General features: G+C 48.7%; 2 protein-coding genes across 2 annotated transcripts; both read left to right on the forward strand.

The window, feature by feature from the left end:
* Nucleotides 1-3,119: 3,119 nt before the first annotated feature.
* LOC139419804 (histidine-rich glycoprotein-like) lies at nt 3,120-4,304 on the forward strand. Its single transcript, XM_071169788.1, has one exon. The coding sequence runs from the start codon at nt 3,120-3,122 to the stop codon at nt 4,302-4,304; it is 1,185 nt and encodes a 394-aa protein (XP_071025889.1).
* Nucleotides 4,305-4,318: 14 nt separating this feature from the next.
* On the forward strand, nt 4,319-5,359 carry LOC139419805 (histidine-rich glycoprotein-like). The gene has a single exon (XM_071169790.1). It carries the CDS (start codon nt 4,319-4,321, stop codon nt 5,357-5,359), a length of 1,041 nt encoding a protein of 346 aa, XP_071025891.1.
* The last annotated feature ends 7,030 nt before the right edge of the window (nt 5,360-12,389 follow it).

Below are 12,389 nucleotides of genomic sequence, written 5' to 3' on the forward strand. Positions count from 1 at the left end.
TCATCTGACCATTTGACATTCTCCCAATCTTCTTCAGGATCATCAAAAAGCTCTCTAGCAAACTCCAGACGGGCCTGGACATGTACTGGCTTAAGCAGGGGGACACGTCTGGCACTGCAGGATTTGAGTCCCTGGCGGCGTAGTGTGTTACTGATGGTAGGCTTTGTTACTTTGGTCCCAGCTCTCTGCAGGTCATTCACTAGGTCCCTCCGTGTGGTTCTGGGATTTTTGCTCACCGTTCTTGTGATCATGTTGACCCCACAGGGTGAGATCTTGCGTGGAGCCCCAGATCGAGGGAGATTATCAGTGGTCTTGTATGTCTTCCATTTCCTAATAATTGCTTCCACAGTTGATTTCTTCAAACCAAGCTGCTTACCTATTGCAGATTCAGTCTTCTCAGCCTGGTGCAGGTCTACAATTTTGTTTCTGGTGTCTTTGGTCTTTGGTCTTGGCCATAGTGGAGTTTGGAGTGGGACTATTTGAGGTTGTGAACAGGTGTCTTTTATACTGATAACAAGTTCAAACAGGTGCCATTAATACAGGTAACGAGTGGAGGACAGAGGAGCCTCTTAAAGAAGAAGTTACAGGTCTGTGAGAGCCAAAAATCATGCTTGTTTGTAGTTGACCAAATACTTATTTTCCACCATAATTTGCAAATAAATTCATTAAAAATCCTACAATGTGATTTTCTGGATTTTTTTCCCTAATTTTGTCTGTCATAGTTGAAGTGTACCTATGATGAAAATTACAGGCCTCTCTCATCTTTTTAAGTGGGAGAACTTGCACAATTGTTGGCTGACTAAATACTTTTTCCCCCCACTGTAGTTGTGAACGGAAAGAGACATCTGTTACACAAAACACCACATTTGGCGATTGACATTAGGCCAGAATTAATGCCCCCACTGCTGTCTGCGCGCCTCGGTGTTGGCCACTCATCTCTGCTTTGGCAAATCTCAGTGTTCTCGTGGAACCACATGACACTTTGAAGCAGTAGCGATGTTAGCATGTACATGGGGTTAAAAAAAAGAAAAAAAGTAGGATGCATGCATACACAACACTAAACAATACATGAATTGCACTATAACGGTAATAAACGGTGTCCACAAACTGTTAGGGCCTACATAAAGCTGTCCCAACTGCAGAGTCCCAACACCTCACCACTGCTACACCTGGCTATCAGGAGCCTTGTCTGGCAGCGAAGCAGTTCATTCAGCCTCATTTACTGCTTTTGAAAATTTAATTTCTATTGGGCACAAATTCATCTGAAACACAACCAAAACAAATGCATCCAACAAATGTGTATTAGCGTCCTCAGCTTGATGTAGTACCATAAATATGGGACCAAATACACACATATTGTAATGTCACGTGAGCTTTACGCACACCTGTCATCATCATTACGCGTATCAGCGCTTCATTGGACTCTGTCTCATCCCCGTGTCAGCATTAATGTTGATTCCGTTTCCCCTGTCCGTATCCCGTTCCTGTCCGTATGCCGTTCCTGTCCGTATCCCGTTCCTGTCCGTATCCCGTTCCTGTCCGTATCCCGTTCCTGTCCGTATCCCGTTCCTGTCCGTATCCCGTTCCTGTCCGTGGTGATTAAATGTTCACTCCCTGTACCTGCTTCTCGTCTCTACCGTCGATCCTTAAATGTAAGTGAATTCGTCACAATAATTTTGGTCCTCTAAAATTTAGCCACTATGAACAAAAAGGTGCTGCAATTTCTAAATGGTTCACCCAATATGGATGAAAATACCCTCAAGTTAAAGCTGACAATCTGCACTTTAACCTCATAGTCATTGTATCATTTTAAATCCAAAGTGCTGGAACACAGAGCCAAATTAATGACAACTTTCGGTGTCTCAATACTTTTGGGGCTCACTGTATACAGAGACAGGGCAATACCATGGCATTATTGGCATTATTGGAACAATATGATAGTGTCTGTCGTGGAACTTTTATTTTCAATGTTCAAATCCAGATATAGGACGGCTCTTTTACAGAAAAATACAGAGAAAATACAGAGAATTGCAGAGAATAAATAGAGAAATAGAGAGAAATACAGAGAATAAATAGAGAAATAGAGAGAAATACAGAGAATAAATAGAGAAATACAGAAAAATACAGAGAAATACAGAGAATAAATAGAGAAATAGAGAGAAATACAGAGAATAAATAGAGAAATACAGAGAAATACAGAGAAATACAGAGAAATACAGAGAATAAACAGAGAAATACAGAAAAATACAGAGAAATACAGAGAAATACAGAGAATAAACAGAGAAATACAGAGAAATACAGTGAATAAAAAGAGAAATACAGAGAAATACAGAGACTAAACAGAGAAATACAGAGAAATACAGAGAAATACAGAGAATAAACAGAGAAATACCGAGAAATACAGAGAATAAACAGAGAAATACAGAGAATAAACAGAGAAATACAGAGAAATACAGAAAAATACAGAGAAATCCAGAGAAATACAGAGAAATACAGAGAATAAACAGAGAAATACAGAGAATAAACAGAGAAATACAGAGAAATACAGAGAATAAACAGAGAAATACAGAGAAATACAGAGAATAAACAGAGAAATACAGAGAAAATAAAGAAATACGGAGAAATACAGAGAAATACAGAGAATAACCAGAGAAATACAGAGAAATACAGAGAATAAACAGAGAAATACAGAGAAAATAGAGAAATACAGAGAATAAACAGAGAAATACAGAGAAATACAGAGAAATACAGAGAATAAACAGAGAAATACAGAGAATAAACAGAGAATAAACAGAGAAATACAGAGAAATACAGAGAAATACAGAGAATAAACAGAGAATAAACAGAGAAATGCAGAGAAATACAGAGCAAGGTTGAAATATAACCATTCCCCCACCACACAACATTATGTCTGGACGTGTATATAAAAACAGCATGTTCCAGTATGTTTGTGAGCGGTGAATGTGAAGGTTAGTGGACATAGTGAGACTGTCTGTGCTCTGAATGTGTTTCTCACCATGTAGATGATGGGCTTCAGCAGCTAGTTGCTATGGCAGCCGGGTCCCCAGGCAAGCATGGGGTCAGAATGTCATCCGTCATTAATTGACTGTTGGCACGAGATGGACCCAGAGTACCATCACGGGATGGACCCAGAGTACCATCACGGGATGGACCCAGAGTACCATCACGGGATGGACCCAGAGAACCATCACGGGATGGACCCAGAGAACCATCACCGGATGGACCCAGAGAACCATCACGGGATGGACCCAGAGTACCATCACGGGATCCACCCAGAGTACCATCACGGGATGGACCCAGAGAACCATCACGGGATGGACCCAGAGTACCATCACGAGATGGACCCAGAGTACCATCACGGGATGGACCCAGAGAACCATCAGGGGATGGACCCAGAGAACCATCACGGGATGCACCCAGAGAACCATCACGGGATGGACCCAGAGAACCATCACGGGATCCACCCAGAGTACCATCACGGAATGAACCCAGAGAACCATCACGGGATTTACCCAGAGAACCACCACGGGATGGACCCAGAGAACCATCACGGGATGGACCCAGAGTACCATCACGGGATGGACCCAGAGTACCATCACGGGATGCACCCAGAGAACCATCACGGGATGGACCCAGAGAACCATCACGGGATGGACCCAGAGAACCATCACGGGATGGACCCAGAGTACCATCACGGGATGGACCCAGAGAACCATCAGGGGATGGACCCAGAGAACCATCACGGGATGCACCCAGAGAACCATCACGGGATGGACCCAGAGAACCATCACGGGATCCACCCAGAGTACCATCACGGAATGAACCCAGAGAACCATCACGGGATTTACCCAGAGAACCACCACGGGATGGACCCAGAGAACCATCACGGGATGGACCCAGAGTACCATCACGGGATGGACCCAGAGTACCATCACGGGATGCACCCAGAGAACCATCACGGGATGGACCCAGAGAACCATCACGGGATGGACCCAGAGAACCATCACGGGATGGACCCAGAGTACCATCACGGGATGGACCCAGAGAACCATCACGGGATGGACCTAGAGTACCATCACGGGATGGACCCAGAGTACCATCACGGGATGGACCCAGAGAACCATCACGGGATGGACCCAGAGAACCATCGCGGGATGGACCCAGAGAACCATCACGGGATGGACCCAGAGAACCATCACGGGATGGACCCAGAGAACCATCACGGGATCCACCCAGAGAACCATCACGGGATGACCCAGAGAACCATCACGGGATGGACCTAGAGTACCATCAAGGGATGGACCCAGAGTACCATCACGGGATGGACCCAGAGAACCATCACGGGATGGACCCAGAGAACCATCACGGGATGGACCCAGAGTACCATCACGGGATGGACCCAGAGAACCATCACGGGATGGACCCAGAGAACCATCACGGGATGGACCCAGAGAACCATCACTTGATGGACCCAGAGTACCATCACTTGATGGACCCAGAGTACCATCAAGGGATGGACCCAGAGAACCATCATGGTATGGACCCAGAGAACCATCACAGGATGGACCCAGAGTACCATCAAGGGATGGACCCAGAGTACCATCATGGTATGGACCCAGAGAACCATCACAGGATGGACCCAGAGTATCTGCAAGGGATGGACCCAGAGTACCATCACGGGATGGACCCAGAGAACCATCACGGGATGGACCCAGAGAACCATCACGGGATGGACCCAGAGTACCATCACGGGATGGACCCAGAGAACCATCACGGGATGGACCCAGAGAACCATCACGGGATGGACCCAGAGTACCATCACGGGATGGACCCAGAGAACCATCACGGGATGGACCCAGAGTACCATCACGGGATGGACCCAGAGTACCATCACGGGATGCACCCAGAGAACCATCACGGGATGGACCCAGAGAACCATCACGGGATGGACCCAGAGAACCATCACGGGATGGACCCAGAGTACCATCACGGGATGGACCCAGAGTACCATCACGGGATGGACCCAGAGTACCATCAAGGGATGGACCCAGAGTACCATCATGGTATGGACCCAGAGAACCATCACAGGATGGACCCAGAGTATCTGCAAGGGATGGACCCAGAGTACCATCACGGGATGGACCCAGAGAACCATCACGGGATGGACCCAGAGAACCATCACGGGATGGACCCAGAGAACCATCAGGGGATGGACCCAGAGAACCATCACGGGATGCACCCAGAGAACCATCACGGGATGGACCCAGAGAACCATCACGGGATCCACCCAGAGAACCATCACGGGATGACCCAGAGAACCATCACGGGATGGACCTAGAGTACCATCAAGGGATGGACCCAGAGTACCATCACGGGATGGACCCAGAGAACCATCACGGGATGGACCCAGAGAACCATCACGGGATGGACCCAGAGTACCATCACGGGATGGACCCAGAGAACCATCACGGGATGGACCCAGAGAACCATCACGGGATGGACCCAGAGAACCATCACGGGATGGACCCAGAGTACCATCAAGGGATGGACCCAGAGAACCATCATGGTATGGACCCAGAGAACCATCACAGGATGGACCCAGAGTACCATCAAGGGATGGACCCAGAGTACCATCATGGTATGGACCCAGAGAACCATCACAGGATGGACCCAGAGTATCTGCAAGGGATGGACCCAGAGTACCATCACGGGATGGACCCAGAGAACCATCACGGGATGGACCCAGAGAACCATCACGGGATGGACCCAGAGTACCATCACGGGATGGACCCAGAGTACCATCACGGGATGGACCCAGAGAACCATCACAGGATGGACCCAGAGTATCTGCAAGGGATGGACCCAGAGTACCATCACGGGATGGACCCAGAGAACCATCACGGGATGGACCCAGAGAACCATCACGGGATGGACCCAGAGAACCATCACGGGATGGACCCAGAGAACCATCACGGGATGGACCCAGAGTACCATCAAGGGATGGACCCAGAGAACCATCATGGTATGGACCCAGAGAACCATCACAGGATGGACCCAGAGTACCATCAAGGGATGGACCCAGAGTACCATCATGGTATGGACCCAGAGAACCATCACAGGATGGACCCAGAGTATCTGCAAGGGATGGACCCAGAGTACCATCACGGGATGGACCCAGAGAACCATCACGGGATGGACCCAGAGAACCATCACGGGATGGACCCAGAGTACCATCACGGGATGGACCCAGAGAACCATCACGGGATGGACCCAGAGAACCATCACGGGATGGACCCAGAGAACCATCACGGGATGGACCCAGAGTACCATCAAGGGATGGACCCAGAGTACCATCATGGTATGGACCCAGAGAACCATCACAGGATGGACCCAGAGAACCATCACGGGATGGACCCAGAGTACCATCACGGGATGGACCCAGAGTACCATCACGGGATGGACCCAGAGTACCATCAAGGGATGGACCCAGAGTACCATCATGGTATGGACCCAGAGAACCATCACAGGATGGACCCAGAGTATCTGCAAGGGATGGACCCAGAGTACCATCACGGGATGGACCCAGAGAACCATCACGGGATGGACCCAGAGAACCATCACGGGATGGACCCAGAGAACCATCACAAACAACAAACTATCTTAAATCTCCTCATGAGTAGAGAAAGAGATACACGTTTAGTCTGGTGTTACAAAGTCGAATAGCAACAGTTACTATTTGTTTTAATTTTTTAAAAATTGTACCTTTATTTAACTATGCAAGTTAGTTTAAGAACACATTCTTATTTACAATGACGGCCTACCCCGGCCAAACCCGGCTAGACACTGGGCCAATTGTGCGCCGCCCTATGGGACTCCCAATCACGGTCGGTTGTGATACAGCCTGGATTCTAACCAGGGTGTCTGTAGTGACGCCTCTAGCACTGAGATGCAGTACCTTAGACCGCTGTGATACAGCCTGGAATCGAACCAGGGTGTGTAGTGACGCCTCTAGCACTGAGATGCAGTACCTTAGACCGCTGTGATACAGCCTGGAATCGAACCAGGGTGTCTGTAGTGACGCTTCTAGCACTGAGATGCAGTACCTTAGACCGCTGTGATACAGCCTGGAATCGAACCAGGGTGTCTGTAGTGACGCCTCTAGCACTGAGATGCAGTACCTTAGACCGCTGTGATACAGCCTGGAATCGAACCAGGGTGTCTGTAGTGACGCCTCTAGCACTGAGATGCAGTACCTTAGACCGCTGTGATACAGCCTGGAATCGAACCAGGGTGTCTGTAGTGACGCCTCTAGCACTGAGATGCAGTACCTTAGACCGCTGTGATACAGCCTGGAATCGAACCAGGGTGTCTGTAGTGACGCCTCTAGCACTGAGATGCCGTGCCTTAGACCGCTGTGCCACTCGGGAGCCTCTACTATATCATGTGTATACATTACTTTTTTTAAATGTTTTGCAAAGTGATTGCACTTTCCCGACAGGCTGCATGAGGGCATCTCGTACAATGATGCTGATGTCGGGCCCCAGAGTAGCCTGCTCTTTTATTGACAAACTTACTCAGGTCTACGTTACTCAGGTTGTGGGTGGTAAACATCTGGCACCTAGCGGACTCCTCTGGGAGAGAGATGTACTGTAGATATGCTTCTCAAACCTGACCGTGACATAACGCACAGATGACAATAATTGATAATGACTTTATTGTTAGTTGGTAAAAACAAATTGGTTGTTAATTGAACGTTACAACAACAACAAAAATATTTCCCATGTAATATCTATTTTTCTACAAACATTTCAAGGAGTTAGTCCTGAGAAAATTAAACTAACTATCCTCCATGTTCCAATACAAACTCTGAAAATCTAAGGGTCAGGTTAGTTTTATAAAGATGAATGACAAAAAAAACACACAGGCACATACACAGGCACATACACAGACACAGACACATACACAGGCACAGACACAGGCACATACACAGGCACAGACACAGACACACACAGACGCAGGCACAGACACAGGCACATACACAGGCACATACACAGGCACAGACACAGACACATACACAGGCACAGGAACAGGAACAGACACAGACAGACGCAGGCACAGACACAGGCACATACACAGGCACAGACACAGGCACATACACAGGCACAGACACAGACACAGAGACAGACACAGACACATACACAGGCACAGGCACAGGCACAGGAACAGGAACAGGAACAGACACAGACACACACAGACGCAGGAACAGGAACAGACACAGACACAGACACAGACACAGGAACAGGAACAGGAACAGACACAAACACAGACGCAGACGCAGACACAGACACAGACACAGACACAGACACAGACACAGACACAGGAACAGACACAGACACAGACACAGACACAGGAACAGACACAGACACACACAGACGCAGGAACAGGAACAGACACAGACACAGACACAGGAACAGGAACAGGAACAGACACAAACACAGACGCAGACGCAGACACAGACACAGACACAGACACAGACACAGACACAGGAACAGGAACAGACACAGACACAGACACAGACACAGACACAGACACAGACACAGACACAGACACAGGAACAGACACAGACACAGACACAGACACAGACACAGACACAGACGCAAACACAGACGACACAGACACAGGAACAGACACAGACACAGACACAGGAACAGACACAGACACACACAGACACAGGAACAGACACAGACACAGACACAGACACAGGAACAGACACAGACACAGACACAGACACAGGAACAGACACAGGAACAGACACCGACACAGACACAGGAACAGATACAGACACACACAGACACAGGAACAGACACAGACACAGACACAGGAACAAACACAGATGCAGACACAGACACAGACACAGGAACAGACACAGATGCAGACACAGACACAGGAACAGGAACAGACACAGACACAGCCACAGACAGACACAGGAAGAGACACAGACACAGCCACAGACAGACACAGGAACAGACACAGACGCAGACACAGACGCAGACACAGACACAGACACAGACACAGACACAGACACAGGCACATACACAGACACAGACACAGACACAGACACAGACACAGGCACAGACAGACACAGGAACAGACACAGACGCAGACACAGGAACAGACACAGGAACAGACACAGACACAGACAGACACAGGAACAGACACAGACGCAGACACAGGAACAGACACAGGAACAGACACAGACACACACAGACACAGGAACAGACACCGACACAGACACAGGAACAGATACAGACACACACAGACACAGGAACAGACACAGACGCAGACACAGACGCAGACACAGACACAGGAACAGACACAGACACACACAGACACAGACACAGACACAGACACAGACACAGGAACAGACACAGACACAGACACAGACACAGGCACAGACGCAGACACAGACACAGACACAGACACAGACACAGACACACTCAGCACTACCTTTGACTAGGTTATCAAACTTCTGGGAGAACTCCTTCATGGAGGATAGTTCATTTAATTTTAAAAAGAGCTTGGTCTCTTTCTCAATCTCCATGTTTGACAGCTCACTCAGCATCTTACAGACTGCCAGAGCACTGAGTACAGACTCCCCTGACTGGGAAAGAGCGAGGAGGAGGGAGAGAGAGACAGACACATTTTTTATTTATTAGGGGAGAGAGAGAGAGTGAGAGAGGGGGAGAGAGAGGGAGAGAGGGAGAGAGAGAGACAGAGCGACAGATGAGAGACAGATTTTTGCTTTATTAGGAGAGAGAGAGAAAGAGAGGGAGATAAATAATTTTGTCTCTTAAAACCCATCATTGCATCGCTAAACGTGCTGTCATTTTTTACGGATTGTTTATAGGAATCCAGCACCAGGATTATCAGTGATCATGTTGTTTATCTTTCCTAACATCTCGCTGAGGTTCTGCTGCATAACCCAGATGAAGAAAAAGGCCCAGGGAGAGAGACGGTGCTGCTTCCTGTACAGACACCTCCCCCAGAAAGAACTTATTAATCTGAGAGGTGGGGAGAGAGGGTGAAGAGGGATATAGAGAGGGGGAGAGGGAGAGGGATATAGAGAGGGGGAGAGGGAGAGGGATATGGAGAGGGACATAGAGACGGGAAGAGGGAGAGGGACATAGACCCGGGAAGAGGGAGAGGGAGATTGAGAGGGGAAGAGGGAGAGGGATAATGAGAGGGGAAGAGGGAGAGGGACATAGAGAGGGGAAGAGGGAGAGGGATATATAGAGGGGAAGAGGGAGAGGGACACAGAGAGGGGAAGAGGGAGAGGGACATATAGAGGGGAAGAGGGAGAGGGAGAGGGACATATAGAGGGGAAGAGGGAGAGGGAGAGGGACATATAGAGGGGAAGAGGGAGATGGACACAGAGAGGGGAAGAGGGAGAGGGACATAGAGAGGGGAAGAGGGAGAGGGACATAGGGAGGGGAAGAGGGAGAGGGACATAGAGAGGGGAAGAGAGAGAGGGACACAGAGAGGGGAAGAGGGAGAGGGACATAGAGAGGGGAAGAGAGAGAGGGACACAGAGAGGGGAAGAGGGAGAGGGACATAGAGAGGGGAAGAGGGAGAGGGACATAGAGAGGGGATTAGGGAGAGCGATATAGAGAGGGGATTAGGGAGAGCGATATAGAGAGGGGAAGAGGGAGAGGGACATAGAGAGGGGAAGAGGGAGAGGGACATAGAGAGGGGAAGAGGGAGATTGAGAGGGGAAGAGGGAGAGGGACACAGAGAGGGGAAGAGGGAGAGAGACATAGAAAGGTAATTTGTACATGTAGGTGGAGGTGAAGTGACTATGAATAGATTTGAAACGCTGTTTGATTCAGTTCCAGTTTAGACTCTGATAGAAATGGACTGTTTGATTCACTTCCAGTTTAGACTCTGATAGACATGGACTGTTTGATTCACTTCCAGTTTAGACTCTGATTGACATGGACTGTTTGATTCACTTCCAGTTTAGACTCTGATAGACATGGACTTTTTGATTCACTTCCAGTTTAGACTCTGATTGACATGGACTGTTTGATTCACTTCCAGTTTAGACTCTGATAGACATGGACTGTTTGATTCACTTCCAGTTTAGACTCTGATAGACATGGACTGTTTGATTCACTTCCAGTTTAGACTCTGATTGACATGGACTGTTTGATTCACTTCCAGTTTAGACTCTGATAGACATGGACTGTTTGATTCACTTCCAGTTTAGACTCTGATAGACATGGACTGTGTGATTCACTTCCAGTTTAGACTCTGATAGACATGGACAGTTTGATTCACTTCCAGTTTAACCTCTGATACTGTAGAAATGAGAAATCCAAAGTATTGGATTGTTGAAATAATGGATGGAAGGAGGTTCCACCATACACCTCACACCAGTCCGTTCCTTTCAAATCCACGAGGGTGTGTAAAACAGCACACTCAGATCGACCCATAGACCCCAGATAGGCCTTATGCACTTGTGAAGATGTGACAGGTGTATCTGGTGGTAGCTCCATCGTGGTAGTAGCTCCATCATGGTGGTAGCTCCATCGTGGTAGTAGCTCCATCGTGATAGTAGCTCCATCGTGGTGGTAGCTCCATTGTGGTAGTAGCTCCATCGTGGTGGTAGCTCCATCGTGGTAGTAGCTCCATCGTGGTGGTAGCTCCATCGTGGTGGTAGCTCCTTCGTGGTGGTAGCTCCATCGTGGTGGTAGCTCCATCGTGGTAGTAGCTCCATCGTGTAGTAGCTCCATCGTGGTGTTAGCTCCATCGTGGTAGTAGCTCCATCGTGGTGGTAGCTCCATCGTGGTAGTAGCTCCATCGTGGTAGTAGCTCCATCGTGGTAGTAGCTCCATCGTGGTAGTAGCTCCATCGTGGTAGTAGCTCCATCGTGGTGGTAGCTACATCGTGGTAGTAGCTCCATCGTGGTAGTAGCTCCATTGTGGTGGTAGCTCCATCGTGGTAGTAGCTCCATCGTGGTGGTAGCTCCATCGTGGTAGTAGCTCCATCGTGGTGGTAGCTCCATCGTGGTAGTAGCTCCATCGTGGTAGTAGCTCCATCGTGGTAGTAGCTCCATCGTGGTAGTAGCTCCATCGTGGTAGTAGCTCCATCGTGGTAGTAGCTCCATCGTGGTAGTAGCTCCATCGTGGTGGTAGCTACATCGTGGTAGTAGCTCCATCGTGGTAGTAGCTCCATTGTGGTGGTAGCTCCATCGTGGTAGTAGCTCCATCGTGGTGGTAGCTCCATCGTGGTAGTAGCTCCATCGTGGTGGTAGCTCCATCGTGGTAGTAGCTCCATCGTGGTAGTAGCTCCATCGTGGTAGTAGCTCC

The sequence above is a fragment of the Oncorhynchus clarkii genome, chromosome 10 (assembly GCF_045791955.1).
Source record: "Oncorhynchus clarkii lewisi isolate Uvic-CL-2024 chromosome 10, UVic_Ocla_1.0, whole genome shotgun sequence".
NCBI lineage: Eukaryota > Metazoa > Chordata > Actinopteri > Salmoniformes > Salmonidae > Oncorhynchus > Oncorhynchus clarkii.

Coding starts and splice junctions, on each gene's coding strand:
- LOC139419805 (XM_071169790.1), top strand. CDS start 4,319: ATGGACCCAGAGTACCATCACGGGATGGACCCAGAGAACCATCACGGG.
- LOC139419804 (XM_071169788.1), top strand. CDS start 3,120: ATGGACCCAGAGTACCATCACGGGATGGACCCAGAGTACCATCACGGG.